The 22236-nt window shown below is 40.1% G+C and overlaps 1 protein-coding gene across 2 annotated transcripts in view; it reads left to right on the top strand.

Moving 5' to 3' along the window:
• The first annotated feature begins 3164 nt into the window (after positions 1-3164).
• Positions 3165-22236, top strand: part of Atp6v1h (ATPase H+ transporting V1 subunit H) — a 105577-nt gene continuing 86505 nt past the window's right edge. For both annotated transcript variants that reach the window (XM_004653360.3, XM_004653359.3), the window contains exons 1-4: positions 3165-3308; positions 4783-4935; positions 15979-16081; positions 19801-19890. In XM_004653360.3, coding sequence (XP_004653417.1) covers positions 4823-4935; positions 15979-16081; positions 19801-19890 — 306 coding nt within the window. In that variant the 5' untranslated portion in view covers positions 3165-3308; positions 4783-4822. The remainder of the gene's footprint in view (positions 3309-4782; positions 4936-15978; positions 16082-19800; positions 19891-22236) is intronic.

The following is a 22236-nucleotide window of genomic DNA, read 5'->3' as shown; positions in this document are numbered from 1 at the left end:
CCCCATGGGGTTGATCTTTATCCCCAATGAGGAAGGCCTTTTCAGAAAGGGGGCAGAGAAGAGGGAACAGATGGTACCAATATGTGTGGTTTACATACTAAATATGTCCATATCTAATAAAAAATAAATCAAAGAAGAAACACACAAAAAGAATAAAGTGTCCAATGTTTGTTTATTTATTTATTTATTTTTAAATTATTATTTATTTATTTATTTGAGAGCGACAGACACAGAGAGAAAGACATATAGAGGGAGAGAGAGAGAATGGGTGCGCCAGGGCTTCCAGCCTCTGCAGACGAACTCCAGACGCATGCGCCCCCTTGTGCATCTGGCTAACGTGGGACCTGGGGAACCGAGCCTCGAACCGGGGTCCTTAGGCTTCACAGGCAAGCGCTTAACCACTAAGCCATCTCTCCAGCCCATTGTTTATTTATTTTTGAGATAGGGTCTCATTCTAGCTCAGGCTGACCTGGAATTCACTATGTATTCTCAGGCTGGCCTTGAACTCACATAGATCCTCTTACCTCTGACTCTTGAGTATTGGGATTAAAGACATGTACCACCATGCCTTGCTCTAGGACCAGCCTACTTGAGTAGTGAAGATGCCCCATCTAGGTAGCATGCTAGTCTGTGGGCAGCAGGGGACATTGCAGTTATTATAGATGAGTCTCCATCAGACATGAGTTCCATTCCTGAAAAGACTTCCATTTTTGTGAAGGTGGGAGTGGCATTCATTCCCTCTTTGGCTTCTGTTCCTAACTGAAACAGCCTAAAAGATGCTAACTTTCTTCTGAGTCTCATACAACTCCACAGCATTATGAACCTATGTCACTGCTGACATTTTAGGATAGATACCACCTTGCCATCCCTCCTATTTATCATTCCTGGTGTCTGGGTACCAAATGTCAGCAGCATTTGCTCCTTATTTATAGTAACAACTCACAATTTCCCACAGTTTCAGAGACCCCTGAAGGTTACCTTGTCACTTACCAGCTGAGACATGTATTGCATTTTAAATACAGAGGAGACAGTTTTTTTTTTTTTTTTTAAAGCAGGGTTTCACTCTTGCCCAGGCTGACTTGGAACTCACTCTGTAGCCCAGGCTTGCCTATCTCAGCCTACTGAGTGCTGGAATTAATGATGTGGCACTATATGTGGCTAAGGGAATTTTTTTTTTGAAACATATTATTTGTTTGAGAGAGGTGTGTGTGTGTGGGGTAATGGTTACACCAAGGCCTGTAAATAAAAAAAAAAATAAAAAAAAAACCTTGAAAAAGGACTCAATTCACAGTATAAATCTTTTTGGAACAAAGTGTCAAGTAAACAGTATAATATAAGGAATACCAATGTATCCACTACTCACTTTTTAGCTATGTAGACCTGGCTGGTCTCTAACTTCTAAACCTTCTCCTCCAACCACTGAGTTTTGTGATTACACACACCAATCACTGTGCAAAGTTAAGTACTCAGTTTTTACTTCAGGGCTGAGGAAACAGTTCAGTTGGTAGAGTGCTTGACTAGAAAAGGAGCTCTGGGTCCAATACCCAACATTGCCAGAAATATAAGGGTTTTACTTCATGAAAATAATACATACCATGTAAGATGTCTCATTAAACTCTCTACATTAACTTAGTGGGTATCATTCCCTCTAATTTTTGTTTTTAGATTTTATTTATTTGAGAGCAGGAGGGAGAGGGAAAGAATGGATGCACCAGGTCTCCAGCTGTTACAACTGAAATTCAGACACATGTGTCTCCTTGTGCAGCTAGCTTATGTGGGTCCTGGGGAATTGAACCTGGGTTCTTAGGCTTCACAGGAAAACACCCTAACTGCTATCTCTTCAGTCCCTTTACTCTAATTTTTGAGAGTAATTGATCTCCAAAGACACCCATATCCTAACCTAATCCATCTGTGAAAACATCAATGAACTGTTACCACGTAGGATGTAAAGATGAGAGGCGCTTGAATTATACAGTTGAAACCAATCTAATCACCTCAGCCTGTAAAACTGGAGACTTCTTTGCAGCTGTATAGAAGGAAAGAAATAATGATTCTGAATTTGAAGAAGAGGCTGGAGAGATTGTTCAGTGGTTAGAGGTTCCTGCTTGCAAATCCTGACAGCCATGTTGGTGCATGCACCTGGAGTTTTTTAGCAGTGCCAAGATGCCTTGGCTTACCTACTCCCCACCCCTTCTCTCTTTCTGCTTGAATTTGAAAAAGGAAGAAAATCAAGCCTTTACAAACAGGAGAGGTGTATGGATTGTCTAGCAGGAACTTAAGGCAGCCCAAAACGTGTTAGGTGAGTTCGATTCATTCTGGACTTCTGACCTAAAATGATGAATTTATGTTGACTTAAGTCGCTAAAATTGTGGTAACTTGTTACAGCAGCAATAGAGCAATAATACAATTGTATACATTTCCTATACATTTTCATAGTTAAGGTACAATTTTGGTTCAATATTTTTAGTAGGACTGTATTGGTTATATTAATTCCTTTGCACGGTTTTACCCCAAAATATGCTGCTATATAAAAATAGGAGCAGTGCTGTGTTGCAAGATCAAGCTGGTAGCTGAGGCAATATTCTATATATATATATATATAGGTAATCAGATAAACTGGATTTGATTTAGTATAACTACAGTTACTTCTTGAAACATATGTAACTTGTTAAATCTGCATACAACCCTGGGCCAAGACAGCTTGTGTTCAACCCTTTTTAGCTTCACTTTCATATTAACAATTTGAGTAAGAATGCCTGGTTCAATGGGTTGTTGTAGCCAAACGAAAACCAAACCAATCAAAGGCACTAAACCAAAAGTTTTTCAGAATAATGATGGTTAAGTTTTGGCCTCCCTCCCAGCTTGGGGCCCTGGCTGCCTGCAGCTGAGGCGCGGAGCACGACGCTGGGGCCCAGAGGCTTCACAACACTCCGGGACAGGTTGGCAGGGTCTGAGCTGGGCCAGGTTCTGAAGGCCCGCACGCCGCCCCTTCAAGCTGTTTTGGACCCGCTCGGCTTCCGCCTTCCTTGGAGGTCACGTGCCCACGCTCACGTGACCGTAGCTCCTGTCACCGAGCGGCTCCGGCTTCCTCCTTCGAGTGCTGCGCCCAACGTCTCCCGAGTGCGGATCGCGCCGCCGCTAGGCTCCCTGGTTGTCGCCGCCGCCGCCCAGGCCTCGGGCCGCGGAATCGCAGCTTGGCCGGCTCTCGGCGACGCGGCGCCCGGCCCGCTGTCCGGCGTCAGGCTCTGCTGGGGCCCGCGTCCTCGCGGTCAGGCGGTCACGGGGCTCGGCGCGGTGCACCTGCCCAGGTGAGGCTGCGCTGGCGGGTTCTCCAGCTCCCCTGGGCCGCTGTCCTTCGGTCTCCCTGGCCCTCCGGTGCTCCGCGGCGACGGCCAGGTTTCCTACCTTGCGGGCCTCGCCCGGTTTTGCGACACCGCGAGCCTTTTGCGGAGGTGGGCGAGCAGGAACGCGAGGGCCTGCGGGGGCTGCGGGCTTGGGCGCCTAGGACCTGCGCTCGGGGCCTGGGGCTGGGCCCTTGCCTCTTGGAGTCTGGAGTAGTCCAGGGGCCGGGGTAACAGGTGCGGGGTACCTAGGCCACGCCTGCAAAGGTCGCGGGGCCGAGCCTGTTTGGTCCTGGGGATCCAGCCAGGCCCGGTTGAAGCCTGTTTCCTTCAGGGTTCTGCAGTTTGCTCAGCACTTGCTTGTTTAGGCAGCAAATCCTCATATGCAGAGATGAAATTCCAGATGAACTGAGGTCATTGGGAACGTGGAATTGAATTTTCAGTATGACTTTGTTTTTTCTTTTTCATGGCCATGGGCAAGACCTTCAATTTTGTGTCGTGATAAAATTAAGCGTGAGCTTGTATTTGTAAGTTGAGGAGAATGACTTGGAAGTTCATTATTGTAGGTGGTTCTTGTTGCCAGACTGGATTCCTAATTGTACCTAAATTGTAATAGTTCTTTGTTTCAGAATTTTCTTCTAATATTGACTTTGAAAATACTGTGAATTTTGGTTGGAAAAGGAAGTGTTTTCTGAAAATTTACGTTTATACTTTGTATATATATATTTTTTTAATTATTTATTTATTTATTTGAGAGCGACAGACACAGAGAGAAAGACAGATAGAGGGAGAGAGAGAGAATGGGCGCGCCAGGGCTTCCAGCCTCTGCAAACGAACTCCAGACGCGTGCGCCCCCTTGTGCATCTGGCTAACATGGGACCTGGGGAACCGAGCCTCGAACCGGGGTCCTTAGGCTTCACAGGGAAGCGCTTAACCGCTAAGCCGTCTCTCCAGCCCTACTTTGTATATTTTAAGTGAGTAATTTTATAAAGGAATTACAATTTCTAACGGGCCACTGCAAAATAGGGCTTAATTAATGCTACTAAAGTGCAGTGATTGTATTTTCTGTATCCTTTGTTGCCCCCCCCCCCATCAAAAAATAGTTTCTTTAGCATACTCCAAGCCCTGGATTCCATACTCTGTATCAAAAGGAAAAAAAAATGTTTCCTATCTTGTATGCATATTCTGTTTAGTCCTAATTTCTGGTATCATTCTCATTTAAAAAGTCTCACTCATATTAAGGCTGAAAAATTCAGAAGTTTTTCTGGAAAAGAAGGCTGTAGAGAACCTTTTTTGGGGGCAGTGGACAAGATTTAAAATATGTTAGTGATGTCAGATTTAGGATAGTTAATTCTAGATCTGAATGAAATTCAAGTGATACTATTAACAATAGTAGTTGTAAAAATAATCTGTAGTGTTTTGTTTTTACCTTGCATCTCAGTTGAAGATCAGTTGAAAACATTCAAGATCATAAACTTTAGATGACAAAAATGGATATTCGAGGTGCTGTGGATGCTGCTGTCCCAACCAACATCATCGCAGCTAAGGCTGCAGAAGTTCGTGCAAACAAAGTAAACTGGCAGTCCTATCTTCAGTAAGTACTAATTTGCTGTGAATCATGGATGTCATGTGTTTTTACATTAGGATTTTTCATGGTCATGCTCCTATGAGAGAAATGCTGGAAAAATACTACCAAACGCGGAACAAACATTTTCTCTTTAAAACAACCAGCTGTCTTTGGGATACTGCCTGGTGTCCTAGAAACATCTTGGGGCTCTGTTGGCTTTGAAGTAGAATAGCCAGTTAGTGATTTTATCTCCCTCTGGGAAGCATCACTTGAGTGAGTGGGAAATATGGGGGGAATGTTCATTGGCTATAGGGGAGAAAGGGTTGGGGGGGGGTCTCTTATACCTTGCTGGTCAGAGTGGTTCTGGAGTGAGGTTGCCAGCCAGCTCTTGCAAAAAGTGCAGTTGTTTTGAGGCCTGGGTTGGGACTCTAGTTCTTACCTCATGCAATCCATTTAATTTGAGGCTCAGTAAATATAAAATAGGTATCTGTATCTTCCAAGCTTATTGTTGAATAGTATACTTGAAGTCTTAGCATAGTTGCATACAAGCTTTAATATGCTGAATGCATTTGGTCCATTTGCATTCTTCCTTTTTGCGTTGTGTATTGAGATTTATTGTGCTGATGTTTCAGCATTATGTGTTTATATGTTAAGTAAGCATTTATTGATCTTGTTTTATTTTATTCACTCTATTCTATGTATTTGGGTGTAGTTATTGTATTAGAATATTTAAATTAGATTTGCATATGGACCTTGAAATGTCAATTGAGAAATTTTTAGTTTTATATTGAACAGTGCTATTGATATCTATCTTCTCATTGCTGAGACAAACCACTCGACCAAAAGTAGCTGATGGGAGGACAGTTTTTATTTTGGCTTATAGTGTAGAGAGGAAGCTTCTTGATGGCAGGGAAACATGACATGAGCTGGACTTCCTGTCTTTGCTACAGTAGGTGGCAAACAGCAGCAGGAGAGTGAGCTGGAGTCTAGCAAGGAAGAGCTGGCCTATCCCAACCCAACAACAAACCTCCTCAAGCAAGTCTGCACCTTCCAAATTGCTATCAGTTGAACAAGTCCTCAGAACACATGAATTTATGGGGGATGGCTAATTCAAACCACCACAAATAGCTTATTCTGTTGTTGGAGAGATGCCCAGATCACTTTATTTCCATTAATTTAGTAGTTTATCAGACATTTATTGACTATGCCAATTTTGAGTTGTTTTTCTAGGACTTATGCCTGCAGAGAGGATATAGAGAGGGCAGAGAGCCTAGTTAGTTAAGTGCAAGCATAAGAACTGATTTGGATCTCCAGAACCCAAGGGAAAGTGCCAAGTGTGGTAGTGTGTTTGTAATCCCATTGCTGGGGTGGCAGACACCGGTGGATCCTTGATGCCTGATGGCTAGTCAGTGTGGCTTAACTGGTGAGCTCTAGACCAGTGAGAGACTGTGTCAAAGTGAAGTGGAGAGTAAAGTGAAGTGGGATCACAAGAAAACAGCTTTATTAGCCAGTTAAGATCCAGGCAGAGTAATCTCAAAAATAACAACAACAAAAAACCCCATAAACCACAAAAAACAACAACAACAAAACCTGAGCACCAATTCAAGGTTTTACACACACTTTTTATAGCAAAACACACGTAGTAATGGTGAACATATTTGTCATTACATGATTGGTTACTACTCCTGTCTGTAGGCAGGGCAGGGCATGGCAGGGCAGGGTTACAAGAAAAGGGTGGAGTAGGTAAGCTCAAGGACACTGGCCAGCCTGCTGCAGGTGTTTCCTCTTGTCCTTTTCTTTCTTTCTTTTTTAAAAAAAATTTTTATTTATTTATTTATTTGAGAGCGACAGACACAGAGAGAAAGACAGATAGAGGGAGAGAGAGAGAATGGGCGCGCCAGGGCTTTCAGCCTCTGCAAACGAACTCCAGACGCGTGCGCCCCCTTGTGCATCTGGCTAATGTGGGACCTGGGGAACCGAGCCTCGAACCGGGTCCTTAGGCTTCACAGGCAAGTGCTTAACCACTAAGCCATCTCTCCAGCCCCCTCTTGTCCTTTTCTTAAATTCACTCTTATCATTTGGGTCCACTTCGTATACTGGGCTTGAGGTTGCTCATATGCAGACAGACATGTAGCTGTCTTCTGTCCTGTGAAGGCCCTTACCAGCAAAGGTCATGTTCCTGAAGATGACACCTGAGGTTGTCCTCTGGCCTCCACAGACACGTTTGTGCACACCCATAACCATATGCAAAAAAAGAAAGGTACAATAACATTTCAATTGCCTCTCATACTACACAAACATAATTCTAACTGGGCATGGTGGCTGATGCCTTTAATCCCAGCAATCAGGAGGCTGAGGTAGGAGGATCTCTATGAGTTTGAGGCCAGCCTGGGGCTACAGAGTGAGTTCCAAGTCAGCCTGGGCTAGAGTAAGATCCTGCATCAAAAAAAGCAAAAAAAATAGCAGCAACAACAAAAATCAGATCATTTTAATTCAGTGTGTTAACTATGATACTACAAAGATGTCCAGGGTCTGATACTTGCACAGAAAAGTGTCAGCTAATTGTACCTTCCAAAGTTTTCTTCTTCTCTCAATTGGTTATTCAAAGATCAGCATCATTTGACCATGTGATTAAAAAAGAATGATCCTTCAAATACAAAAGATATCATCAGAAAAGGCTAGTTGTGGTGCACACCTGTAGTCCCAGCTAGCAGGGAGGCGGAGGCAGGAGGCTCACCCAAGTTCAAGAGTTCTCGGTTGCACTATCCTGATCAGGTGTTTGCACTAAGTTTGGTATCACTATAATGGCCTCCTGGGGGTGGGAGACTATCACATTGCCAAAAGAGGTACGAACCAGCCCAGGTCAGAAAAGGAAGGAAAGAAAAGTGATGTGATAGAAGTCACTTATGTTTTGGAGTCAAGTACTGAGGGAAAGCTGAAGCTGAGAGGCAGGTGGGGCTGATAGTTTTCAAGGAGATTCTTAATGAACACCCATGATTAGTGTGAAGTCTAATAAGGAAGCTCAGGGCTGGGGATGTAGCTGAGTTGGTAGAGAGCTCACTTGCCTAGCACATATTAAGCCCTTGAACCCTGGTTTTGATCCCCACTCAGTACTTGATGAAACCGGGTCTGGTGGCACATGTTGTAATTCCAAAACTCAGGAGCTGGAGGTTGAAGAGTGAGCTTGAGGCCAGCCTGGGCTGCATGAAACACTAACTCAACAAACAAACAAACAAACAAACAAACAAACAAAAAACATATATAATGCATAGCATGCAAAACTGATGAAAATGATAGTTGACTAGAGGTGGAAGTTTGTGTCTCGGAGCTACATTTTAAAGACCACTCATCATACTCATTAGTGTTCCAAGAGCATATTTTCAAATTTATTATTATGCAGTGGGGGAGATGGCTCAGTGGGTAAGAGTACTTGAGACAAGAAGTCCTGAGTTCAATCTTCAGCAACCCCATAAAATGCTGACCATGGCCTTGAATGCCTGAAACCCTAGCTCTGAGTGGGTAGAGACAGGAGAATTATGGGGGCTCCCTTGGCAGTCAGTCTAACCAAAACATGGAGAGGTCCAGATTCAGTGAGAGACTTTGTCTCAGCGAAGTAGGGCAGAAGAGTGATAGAGGAGTATCCTGAAATCAGTGTGTGTGAGCTTGGGGCACATGTACTGTACATACACATGCATACATGCGTCATGCATGTACTACCCCACAAATGCCAAAACAAGAAAAAAATGTTACATTTCTCCCAGAGCTGGAGTTGGAGATAAGTGCTTGCTCAGTGAGCTTGAAGGTTTGCTACCACACCACAGCAAAACCCAGGAAAACCAGTGTCATAAAAGTCACTGCTTTGTCTGTTGAAGTTCTTCATTGAGAGTGGATAATCCAGTTGGCTTCTTGGTTGGATTGTTTGCTTAAAGGGTAGATTGTGGATAACATGCCTACAGGTAGGGAGAGGCAGTAGCTGCAGTATTAAGATTGTTAGAATGGACAGAATTGGATACATTTGAGAAAGTTGGTGCTCAATTTGATGTAGGGTAACATCTAGGCTACTATTTTGAGGAAATGGATAACAGTGGGATAGTCACTGAAGGACAGTGGAAGACGTACTTACTGATGTTTATCTGGTTAGTCACTATCTGGGTGTAATTACTTAAATCCTCTGAGCCCCTAATTTCTTTAGTCCAGTGCGTGTTTAAACTGAAGAGAAGGAGTTCTATGTTTATGAAGATCAGATCTGTTTGTAACATAAATAGATCAATATTTTATAGTATAAATAGAATATTGTTGACCACAAAACACTAGCAGACTAGCATAACTTTAACATTGGCATTGGAAAGCGTTGTAGTGACATGGAAACTTTCAATTGTGTTCTTTCTTGGTCCTCCAGTCTCATGGCCTCTGTACTAGGTGCATTCTGTTTCAATTTTTTCCCTTGTTCTGTTGTCCACTTAACAAATTTCTTTTATACCGCCCCTCTATTCTGTATGTCTGTGTGCAAGTGTTCTCAAAAATAATAACTATGTGCCTGCTATTAGCCTGTTGGTGTGGGGACACTAGTGGGTAAGACATTTTCCCCTAAAAGAGCATATAGAATACTGCAGGCTGGAATCAAGTAAAGCTATTTTGAGCATACACTAATTATCATATGTCAACCTTCCTCTTGAGTTTCAAGTCTAATGAAACAGACTTGTCAACAAATTAAATAGTAAACTATACTAAGTATTAAAATAGAGAAATGCTATTTGTGTGTGTTTGTGTGTATATATGTATATTGTGTATATATGTATATATGTATTATGTACATATATACATATATACACACATACATACATACGTATCCATATATATCTCAAAAAGAAGTGTGTAACAAGGAAATTTAATATATGAAAATCCAGCAGTTTGATTGTGTTCCTGTCTCTATATCCTTCCCCTTCACCCCTGAAGTCTCTCTTCTTTCAAGGTATTCTCTCTGTCCTGTTGTCTCATTCTTTTTGTCGTCTATCTTCTAAGTCACAATGTCAGACTTTGCTGGTCTTGTGGTGGGCATTTGTAACTATGGCAGGGTCATTAATAATCCATTTGGATCATATTGGGAAGATAGTATCCCACAGTCTATGTATGCTCCCTGTGGCTCTTATTCTTTCTGAGTAACTTCTACTCTGATTTCCGTAGTGGCTTCAACAGTTTACACTGTGATAATCAATGGATGAGGATCCTCTTTCATCATATCCTCACCAGCATTTGTTATCATTTAACTTAATTTTTTTTTTAAATTTAATTTATTAGTTTTCTTTTCAGTAAATACAGGCAGTTTGGTACCATTATTTAGGCTCATCTGTGATCTACCCCCTCCCATTAGACCCTCCTTGTTATTGAAAATGGGTCGTGCATTGTGGAGTTAGCCCCCAGTTATTAGTATGATAAATGTCTCTGAAAATCATGACCCAACATGTAACTCTGACATTCTTTCCGCCCCCTCTTCCGCAAGATTTCCCTGAGCCATGTTGGGTTCATTTTTGGTCTGCTTCAGTGCTGAGGTGTTGGGGGCCTCTGGGGCTCTGGCTCTCTGATTTGGTAGGAGTTGATTTTTCTCTGCATTGATCTCCGTCCCCTTTGTGCTGGTATCCAGTTCACAGGAAAACATCACCCTTGCTTATTTCGCCAGTTGTCCTTAGTTTCAGTTGGGCCCCTTCTGAGGTATGTTGGGGCAGCTCTCTTCTTAGGATCTGCATCTATCTGGAAAAGAGAAGCAGATTCTCCAACGGAGAGTAAGTTAGCACCCAGAAAATTGAGATAACACTTACTTTTTTGATAGACAGTTTGATAGGTGTAGGCCCTCTTATACCCCATGATTGATGGTAGCTTGATATTGTAGAGTGGGCTTGTGTTTGGGTATGGTTCTGACTTGTTTCCCAGCTCCAGCTAAGGGTCTAGTACCACTGAGTGGATCAGTTAGCCAAATCAAGAGCAATTGATTCCTCCCCATGGCTGTGTACCACTATTGCACTTGTGTGGGTATCACATCCGGTTAATTGTTGCTACTTAGGTTAAACAATGTGTTGCTTGGACAGATCTTGGTCACTTCCCCCAGATGCCTATGTAGCGCCTTCTGGCACTAGACACGCTGACTGTCTGGGGACTGACTCTCTCCTGGCTTCCAGCCATGTCATTCCATTTTACGTGTCAGCTGCATATGGAGTCTTCAGCAATAGGGTCTTACCACTGGCCTTTGGTGGGTCATCAATTACTCTGACAGAAGTCTGTCATTGTTTTGGGAAACCTTGTAGGTTTCTCTGATCAAAAGCTCATTGTGGATTGTAGGCCCAAGCTGGAAGTGGGGGTTACAGGTCAGTGTCCACTAAGAAATTGAGGAAAAAGATAACTAATATACAAGAGTTAGAGAGGAGAGAGATAGAGGGGAGAGGGGGAGAGGGAGGGAAGGAAGATGTAGGAGATTTAGGTCAGTCTTGATCCTACCCTCTCCAGTGTCTTGTGGTTCAGGTGTTTCCTGTAAGGGACTAGTGAAGGTTCAGTCATTTGGTCTGTCTTTTAGGAAGTAGAATTTTATGGTACCATTGCCGTTTGGGTCCGGATTACTGTTTTCCACCCTTTGATTCCCTCCCCGCCCTCCCATCCATCTTATTGTCTAGTCCATGAGGTACTTGCTGGGTATGTAAGGCATCTTGGGCAAATTCAGGTTAGGTGTTGCAGATGAGTGAGACTATGTGTCGATTTTTTTTCTGTGATTGGGTAAGTTCGCTGAGAATGATCTGTTCCAGGTTCAACCATTTTTCCTCAAATTTCTTTATGTCGTTTTTTCTTACTGCTGTATAGAATTCCATTGTGTAGATATACCACATCTTTGTTATCCATTCTTCTAACGATGGACATCTGGGTTGATTCCAGCTTTTAGCTATTACGAATTGAGCTGCTACAAATATGGTTGAGCAAATCTCTCTGGCTTTTGGTTTGAAGGTTTTAGGGTACATGCCCAGTAATGGTATAACTGGGTCTGTTGGTATTTCTATAGTCAGCTTTTTCAGGAGTCTCCATATTGCTTTCCAAAGTGGTTGTACCATCCTGCATTCCCACCAACAGTGAATGAGTGTCCCTGCTTCTCCACATCCTCGCCAGCATTTATTTTCATTTGACCTTTTGATGTTGGCTATCCTTATTGGGGTAAGGTGGAATCTCATAGTTGTTTTAATTTGCATTTCTCTGATGATTAGGGATGATGAACATTTTCTTAGGTGTGTGTTTGCCATTTGTATCTCTTCCTCTGTGAATTGCCTGTTTAACTCTGTGCCCCATTTTGTGAGTGGGGTATTTGTCTTCTTATTGTTTAGACTTTTGAGTTCTTTGTAAATTCTAGAGATAAGGCCTCTATCAGTTGGATAACCTACAAATATTTTCTCCCACTCTGTGGGTATTCTATTGGCTTGTTTATTATATGCTTATCTGTAAAGAAACTCTTCAGCTTCATATGATCCCAATGGTTGAGTGACTGTTTAAGAACTTGAGCCACTGGGGTTTTATTCAGGAAGTCTTTTTCCATTCCTATATCATGGAAAGTACTTCCTAAATTTTCTTCCAGTAGTTTTCGAGTTTCTGGTCTTATGTTGAGGTCTTTGATCCATTTGGATTTGAGTGTTGTGCATGGTGAAATGTGTGGATCAAGTTTTAGTTTCCTGCATGTGGTTATCCAGTTTGTCCAGCACCATTTGTTGAAGATGCTATCTTTTTTCCAGTCTATATTGTTTGGGCCTTTGTCGAATATCAAGTAGCTATAGTTGCTTGGCCCAAAATCCGGGTCCTCAAGTCTATTCCATTGGTCTATACTCCTGTTTTTATGCCAGTACCATGCTGTTTTTATTACTATGGCTTTGTAGTATAACTTTATATCGGGTATGGTGATGCCACCAGAGGTATTTCTTTTGCTGAGGATATGTTTGGATATGCGAGGCCTTCTGCCTTTCCATATGAAATTTGAGATCATTTTTTCTATGTCTGTGAAGAACATTGTAGGGATTTTAATTGGAATTGCGTTAAATCTATATATTGCCTTTGGTAGGATTGTCATCTTCACAATGTTAATTCTGCCTATCCAGGAGCATGGGAGGTCTTTCCATCGTTTCAAGTCCTCCTCAATTTCTTTTTTGAGAGTTTTTATATTTTCGTTGTATAGATCTTTTACTTCCTTGGTTAACGTTATTCCAAGGTATTTTATTTTATTTTTTGCTATTGAAAATGGGACTATGTCCTTTATTTCTTTTTCTGTGTCTTTGTCATTTGCATACAGAAATGCTTCCGATTTTTGTGCATTGATTTTGTATCCTGCTACTTTGCTATAGGAGTTAATCACCTTCAGGAGTTTTGGGATGGAGTCTCTCGGGTCTCTTACACATACAATCATGTCATCAGCGAATAGAGCTAACTTAACTTCTTCCTTTCCAAATTGTATCCCTTTTATTTCCTTCTCCTGCCTTATTGCTTGGGCTAGGACTTCCAGAACTATATTGAAAAGCAGAGGTGAGAGAGGACATCCCTGTCTTGTTCCTGATCTCAATGGGAATTCCTCCAGTCTCTCTCCATTAAGAATTATTTGGGCCTTTGGAGCTTTGTATATTGCCTTTATTATATTAAGATGTGAACCGGCCATGCCGATTCTCTCCAATGTTTTGATCATGAAGTGATGTTGTATCTTGTCAAAGGCCTTTTCTGCATCTATCGAAATGATCATGTGATTTTTATGTTTAAGCTTGTTTATGTGGTGTATTACATTGACAGATTTTCGTATGTTGAACCACCCTTGTGTTCCTGGGATAAATCCCACTTGGTCAAGGTGGATAATGCTTTTGATGTGTTGTTGGATTCGGTTTGCGAGAATTTTGTTGAGGATCTTTGCATCTATGTTCATTAGGGAAATAGGCCGATAGTTTTCTTTTCTTGTGGCGTCTCTGCCTGGTTTTGGGATTAGGGTGATACTAGCTTCATAGAAGGAGTTGGGTAGTTTTCCCTGTTCTTCAATTGTGTGGCACAGTTTTAGGAAGATTGGTTTGAGTTCTTCCATGAAGGTTTGATAAAATTCGGCTGGGAATCCATCTGGTCCTGGACTCTTCTTTTTTGGGAGGTTTTTTATTACTTTTTCAATCTCCATGAGCGTGATGGGTTCATTGAGGTGGTTGATCTGCTCTGAGTTTAGCTTTGGTAGATGATATGCATCCAGGAATTTATCCATCTCCTCCACATTTTCCAGTTTTGTGGAGTAGAGGTTTTTGAAATAAGTCCTGATGATTCTGCTGATTTCACTGATGTCTGTTGTAATCTCTCCTTTTTCATTTTGAATTTTGTTAATTTGGAGTCTCTCCTTTTTTTGCTTGATCAAATTGGCCAGAGGTTTGTCAATCTTGTTTATTTTTTCAAAGAACCAGCTCTTTGTTTTGTCAATTGCCTTAATTGTTTCCTTGGTTTCCAATTCATTAATTTCTGCTCTGATTTTAATTATTTCCTTCCTTCTGGAGCTCTTTGGGTTGGATTTTTCTTGTTTTTCCAATGCCTTTAGGTGGATGGTTAAGCTATTGATTTGGGATTTTTCTGTCTTTTTTATGAAGGCATTGAGTGCTATGAATTTTCCCCTGAGGACTGCCTTCATTGTGTCCCACAAGTTTTGGTATGATTTAATTTTTTTTGAAGTAGGTGTTGTTCTAGCCTGGGCTGACCTGTAATTCACTATGTAGTCTCAGGCTGGCCTTAAACTCACAGCAATCCTCCTGCCTTTGCCTCCTGAGTGCTTGGATTAAAGGTGGCACCACCATGCCTGCTGCCAAAGGGAATGGGCATGCCAGGCGTGTAGCTACTGCAAACAAATTCCAGATACATGTGCCACTTTGTGCATCTGGCTTTATGTGGATACTGTGGGATCAAACTTGGGTTGTTAGGCTTTTTAGGTAAACACCTTAACTGTTTTTTTGGTTTTTCGAGGTAGAGTCCCACTCTAGCCCAGGCTGACCTGGAATTCACTATGAAGTGTCAGGGTAGCCTCGAACTCACGGCAATCCTTCTACCTCTACCTCCCGCGCGCTGGGGTTAAGGGCATGTGCCACCACGCCTGGCCAAACACCTTAACTGTTGAGCCATTTCTTCACTTTTCATTATGACTGGAGTGAGATGGAATCTTCAAGTAGCTTTAATTTATATTTCCTTGATGGTTTATGATGTTGAACAATTTTTTAGATGTTTTTTGGACATTTGTATTTCTTACTTTGAGAATTCTCTGTTCAGTTCCTTGCCCCATCTATTGATTGTTTTTTTTTTTTGTTGTTATTGACTTTTCTGAGTTCTTATATATTGTAGATTTTAAATCTCTGTCAGTTATATAACTAGTGAAGGTTTTTCTCCCATTCTGTGAAACACAAAAGGCCTCAGATAACCAAAAAAATGCCCTCAGCAAAAAGAATACTGCTGGTGGAATCACCATACCCAATTTTAAGTTACACTATAAAGCCTTAGTGGTCAAAACAGCATGTATTGGTATAAAAATAAACACATAGGTCAATGGATTAAAATAGAAGATTGAGATATAAATTCAAATAACTGCAGCCACATGATTTTTTTTTGCCAAAAAGTACAAAAACACACACCAGAGAAAAGATAATATCATCAACAAATGATGCTGAAAACTGGATAATTACATGTAGAAGAGTGAATCTAGACATCTCTCTCACTTTGCCCAAAAATTAACTCCAAATAGATCAAGACATCACTGTAAGATCTGAAACCTTCAAACGAATAGAAGAAAAAGTAGGGAGACCACCACAAGATACAGGCATATGGGAAAGACTTTTTAAAGACAGTCAACCAATGAGGTCTCATGAAATTGTGAAGCTATTTGTATAGCTCAGCAAATCAGCAACTGAGTAAATAGACAATCCACAGAATGGGAGAAAATCTTTGCCAGCTACAGTGCTTTTGAACACTACAGAGGAGAGAGGAAAAAGCCTAGGAATTCCAGAGTGGTTGTTTCACACTTACTGAAGAAAAGTCCTTCTTTCTCTCTAGGGGCCAGATGATTTCTGCTGAAGACTGTGAATTCATTCAGAGATTTGAGATGAGAAGAAACCCTGAAGAGAAGCAGGAGATGCTTCAAGCTGAAGGCAGCCAGGTGACCTATGTATTCTTTGTCTCAGATGCATTGATCTCCCATAGGAAATTCTAGAAAGGGCTTCAGTGTGGCTTAGTGGTAGAGTTAGGCTACAAGTTCAATCTGGAGCATTACACCCCACTTTAAAAATAAAAACCTTAGAAAAATTTTAATGACTGTGACATTACCCTATAGAGGAGTGCACTGGTAGTTATTGTTATTATTACTATTGTTGTTGTTGTGATGCTGGGGACAGCCTAAGGTTTTGCGCGTGCTGGACAAATGCTGTACCATTCTGCTGCATCCCAGCTCTTATTATTTTTATTTGGCGGCAGGGTTCTCCTAAGTTGCCCCTTGCTGGCCCTCAACTTGTGATTCTTCTATTTCCCCCTCTGTGTGCCGTAATGGCTGGCCCTTCTTCTTGACTCTTTTCTGAATTTTAGTTAAAAAATATTATTTATTTACTTATTTGCAAGGAGGGGAGAGAGAGAGAGAGAGAGACAGACAGAGACAGAGACACTATATGGGCGTGCCAGGGCCTCTGTCCACTGCAGACAAATTCCAGACACATGTGTCAGTTTGTGCATCTGGCTTAACATAGGTATTGGGGAATCAAACCTAGGCCACCAGGCTTAGCTGGCAAGCACTTTAACCACTGAGCAATCTCTCTAGCCCCTTTTGCATTTTTGAATACCTTCTTTTTCTTTCTTTCCTTTTTTTTGTAGACCCTAGGGTATGAACTTGCCCAGGCAAGTGCTCTACCACCAAGCCATATTCCAATGCTATTTTTTAATTTCTATTTTTTTAAAAAATAATTTGAAACCTGTTATGGTAACATACACCTTTAATCCTAGTACTTGGGAGTCAGTGGTAGGAGGATCGCCATGAGCTCAAGGTGAGCCTGGGAGTACAGAGTGAGTTCCAAGTCAGACTGGGCTAGCATGAGACCCTGCCTCAAAACAAAACAGGGTCTCTTTAAGTTGTCCTGGCTGGCCCACCTTAGTTTCTTGAGTAGTTGTGATTACAGGCTTGCACATGAAGCCCAACTGAATGCTATCTTAGATTTCTATAGAGTCTATACTGCTTTTAAGTATAAGAAGTTTTCCACCTGGATTTCTTTAAAAAAAATACTTTGTTTTGTTTTACATTCTCATTAGTAATGTTTGAAAGCCCAATATGGGTAAGATATTTTAATGTTTAGGGTAAAGGGACATCCTGTCTTGATTACATGAGATTTCATTATATTTTTTCTTGTTGCTTTATTAATTATTTTATTTATTTATTTATTTTTAAAATTTTTAAATTTTTATTAACATTTTCCATGATTATAAAAAAAAATATCCCATGGTAATTCCCTCCCTCCCCCCTGACACTTTCCCCTTTGAAATTCCATTCTCCATCATATTTTATTAATTCTTATATCCTCTTTGAACTACTTTTGGTCTCTTATTTTAATCTGTAAGAGTTTGGTTGGTAGCAGGTGCTAGGGTTTGAACGTAGAGCTTCATGCATGCTGAGCATGGGCTGTACTATTTAGCTATAACTTCGGCCTGTCTATATAATCTTCTTACATAAGCAGCCTGTTATGTTTGCCATATTTGTAGTAAATACAAATTTCTTATCATTTATCTTTGGGTTGTTTTGGAATTTTTCCATGCACAGTATTTTAAACTGTTTATATAGTTATATATTTTGAAGTTTTATCTACTTTTGTGATTTATTTGTTAAAACAAATGAAGAAAGTAAGCATTGTTCTACCTATGACTCTCCTGAGGTAGAAATTATGCTATCATTTTATCTCTCTCTAGACATTTCTGTGTCTGTGTAACCTATACACTTATAGAAGGTTTCTGAAAATGAGGTGAAATATGTCCTTTCATTTATCTGAATGTGCTTTCAGCCAAATGGATTCCTGGGGCTTTTGAAAATAATCGTGCCATTATCCACTTAATGGATGAATCATAATGTCCTAAACCAGTTCTCTACATGTTTTGGTAACTTTGTTTTTTGTTTTTTGTTTTTTCTTCTGTTATAAACAGACTTGGAATGGACAATCTTAATTATTTCCTGACAATAAGTTCTAGAAATGTGATTATTATTATTTTTAAAAATATTTTATTATTTTTATTTATTAGGGAGAGAAGAAGAAGGAGAGGGAGAGGGAGAGAGACAGAGACAGAGAGAGAGAGAGAATATGAGCATACTAGACCAGTGTATCCAGCTATTGCAAATAATTCCAGATGTATGTGCCACCTTGTGCCTCTGGCTTATGTGGTTCCTGGGAAATTGAACTTGGGCCCTTTGGCTTTGCCAGCCAGATCCTTAACTGCTAAGCCATCTCTTCAGCCCTAGAAATGTGATTATTGATAATAAAATTTGAACATTCATAGTGATTTTGATATACACTATAAATATTCCCTTTTGATAGAGTGTACTAATTTGTAATCCCTGCCAATAGTATATGAGTTCATGTCATGTGGACTGTAAGTCTAGGGGAAATGATGTGCATAAGTTGTCTTCTCTTAAGAAATTAATCTGGTTCTTTTTAAATTATAATGACTGGTGAGGTTGGCCTTACGGATGAGTTATTGCCATGCAATAAACTTCTGGTTTTAGCCAAACAAAATGGTAGCATATCAAAAAGAAAAGTTATAACACAAGTGCCATGTATTATCTACACACACACACACACACACACACACACTTAAAGTATTTTCATTTTGTTTTAATATTTTGACTAAAAAATGTTTAATTATACTGCTAACTTTCTAAATACTGTGAAGGTTATTATAGAAATATTTTGTAATCTAAACTTCCACTGTTCAATATAGTAAGTGGACTGTGTATCCATGGAAGACATGATGTTATAGGTAGCATAGTGGAATGAGTATGACTCTGATAAAGTATTCATTTCCCTATAGCATGACCTTTACTACCTTCTGTTTGTTACATTGAAGTTGTACTGAATGAATGAACAAATGAATACTGAATAGAGTATGTGTCAGTTTCTATGCCCTTAATGTGTGGAAAGATTTTCAAAGTTTGGCTCCAAACCTATTACTGAGTAATGTTGCTTACATAAAATCATACTTTTCTAGGTAATTTAAAAGATTTTATGGAATAATTTTAATTTTGTCCTACATGTGTTTAGAACTGATTCCCAATAGGATGGAATCCCTCTCTGTTATATTTTCTGATTTAGGGTCCAGGTTGGTTGAAGGAGTACATGTATAGTTTGGTCTGATTGTCACAACAGTCTAGGGGACATTGGTAGATATCATATTTTCTTCAGGTTTTATTGAGTTCCAGAGAAATATTGTACAGTTGATGTGTTGTATAGTGAAAACATACCATTCATGGCTTTCTGATCGCAAATGTAGCACTGTTATTCAGGTGCTATGCTTCCCAGTAGCTGTATGATGTAAAGAACAAATAAACATATTTAAATATAAATGTAGTTTTTAGTTATCTAGATAACTTTATGCTGCCAAGATCAATCCATAGTGATAGTATCTACAGATGTGTATTTAAAAGCAGTAAATAGTTTGAAGCTTATCACTGGAAATAGTGTAAATTTGATACGTCTCAGTAATATCTTCCTATATGTTGTTGTAACAGTAGTTGCAAAAGGTATATATCTACTGTTATTGTTAGATTATTACTGTTCTGCATTTATGTCCTATTTTATGAAAGTAAAATAAATTATAAGTGAGAATAATACTAATTTCATTTTTTTCTAGTGTGCTAAGACATTTATTAATCTGATGACTCACATCTCCAAAGAGCAGACAGTGCAGTACATATTAACAATGGTTGATGACATGTTACAGGTAGGTATTTTCTTAATACCTTTGGTGACTTCATTTTTTTTGTGTACTTCATGGTAACAACAGAACTTTGAACATAATACATTTTATATATGTGAGCTGTAGCTTGCTAATAGTTCTAAAATATGAAAGTGCTCAGTCAAGCTATTTTTGTTTTTGTTTCCAGAATACCAAGTAATTAGTACATATTTTCTCAATTTTTTTTGTTGAATATTAACAAAATTTAGTGAATCTTTTGAGATTTCCAGATATTCTCTGTACTTACAGATAACATGGGTCCTACTTTATCAGTGAACAACTCTTAAACACTTATTATTGACAACCTCCATACATATAGGCAGTACACCATGATCATAATCTGCTCCCACCACCCACTCTTCTGCCTCCTGTAAATTCCCCCTCTACTCCCCCCCCCCCCCCCGTTATGCAGGTCTTGTGAAGATATTGTCAGTCACTCTGGGATCATGGATACCACAGCCACTTTATGTCTGGAAGGCAGTATTGGAAAGCAGTTTTTCCTTCACTTGGCTCTTCTGTTCTTTGCACCACTTCTCTGAAGGTCCCTGATCATTGGAGGGTGTGATACAGATATCTCACTGAGTGCTGAACACACCACCACTGTCTCTTCTTAGCACTTTGGTGAATTTTGAGTCTCCCCTGTAGTCACCACCATCTGAAAAGAGAAGCTTCTATAACCAAAAGTGAAAGTAGTATTAATATATGAGCATAAACATAAGTGTTTAGAAGGAAGTTTTGGGGTCATAATCTATCGATTTAGCCAGAAAACAGAGTAGTTTTTCCCTCTAAAGCTTATGACCTTCCCAACATAGGCTTTTGACTAGGCTTTCAGTACCAGGAATGAATTCTTTCTTGTGGAGCAAGACCATAAGTTCAATCAGAGAGCAGTTGGTTTCCTCTGCAACAGACATGCCACCAGTGTACCATTTAGTACACATGGCTTGGATGACCAGCCCTAAATCTTACAGTGCCACTGCTGGTTAAGACCGTTTATGGCTTTTCTCCTACAACAGGCAGCATAGTTTCATTCTAGCATCATGACAGCTAGTCAACAGAGAGGAATTCAGCTTCCAGTTCAGCTCCAGCTTGGTTTTTCCGTGACCTATAGTCTAAGCATGTGTATAATGAACAGCTTTTGAGAGCTGTTTGTTCTAGGCCAGTATTAGGTGCAATGCTTTAGTTCCTTTTGAGACAGATTTGCCTATGATCATGTGCAACTTTTAGTTATATAACATTTCAGTTTACTGCTTTTCCTGTGAATGTAGAGGGCCTAGACAGATTATAATCTAAGCTTGGTATGTGGAAGAGTTTTATGAGATGAGACTTTCAAACAGTTGAGCCTAGTGTCAGTTCAGAAGAAAAAATAATGCATTAATGGTCTAGTATTTGGCCTGCACACTGGCCATTATTAGGGAAATAATGGTTAGGAAGAATAGTTCTGTTGTATGGGGCCATCTCCTTTATAGGAAGATAATCGTTTTGATGTGAGGAAGGCTTGCTATTATGGCTGAGGTAGACCTGTCTGATAATGAACCCATTTCTTTGCACACTTATTTCTTTGAAACAGTAAAGATAAACAAAAACAAAAAAACATAGAAATGTTCTGACCTTCTTAGTTGTTGTAGTGGTTGTTGTGAGAGGACTGTGCCTGCAGTGAAGGAGCTATGAATCGCTATACAGACTTTGCTGCTGTATACATACATATATATAGGAAACACACATGTCCTCAGTTGTTAGACATATACACCTTCCAGTGTAAACTGGAAGTTTAATTTATTGATGTCTTTTAGTTCATTTTACACTCAGCACCATAGCAGTCCTTCTAGACTTTTAATCCTATTTGTAACTTTTGTGGCAGTGACATTATAAGCTTCTCTTCTCCTCAGTATATTTTACACATTTGTTATCCCCATCATACACAGGAAGTCATCTCAGAGTTGCTGATCCATACATATGACTGAAACCCAAGTCTTTACCTGCAGGTCAGAATTTGCAGGTCTTTGTCTTTATACTGATAGTGTGTGTCAGAGTCTGTGTTCATGTTTATTTCAGACTGGATAAATTATTTTTCATGAAATACTGTTAGTCATTTGATTTTTATTTGCATCCTACTTTAGCTCCCCCCTTTGTTTCTTTTGTTATTTTGGAGCGTATTAACATTGACATGCAGAGAGCCAAAACTATATAGGAAGCATATATTCAAAAGAATTGTCAGAGACCTCTCTTCATCCCTTGTATTCCATTCCAACTTAGTCTTGGAGGTGAACTCCATTGGTTTATCTTTTACTGCTTTTCTTTTTGTGAAAATAGGCAGGTAGCTTCTTGTTTTAT

This window comes from Jaculus jaculus, chromosome 2 (assembly GCF_020740685.1).
Source record: "Jaculus jaculus isolate mJacJac1 chromosome 2, mJacJac1.mat.Y.cur, whole genome shotgun sequence".
NCBI classification, from domain to species: domain Eukaryota; kingdom Metazoa; phylum Chordata; class Mammalia; order Rodentia; family Dipodidae; genus Jaculus; species Jaculus jaculus.
Note: the sequence above shows the minus strand (reverse complement) of the source record. Positions and strands in the feature narration are given on the sequence as shown.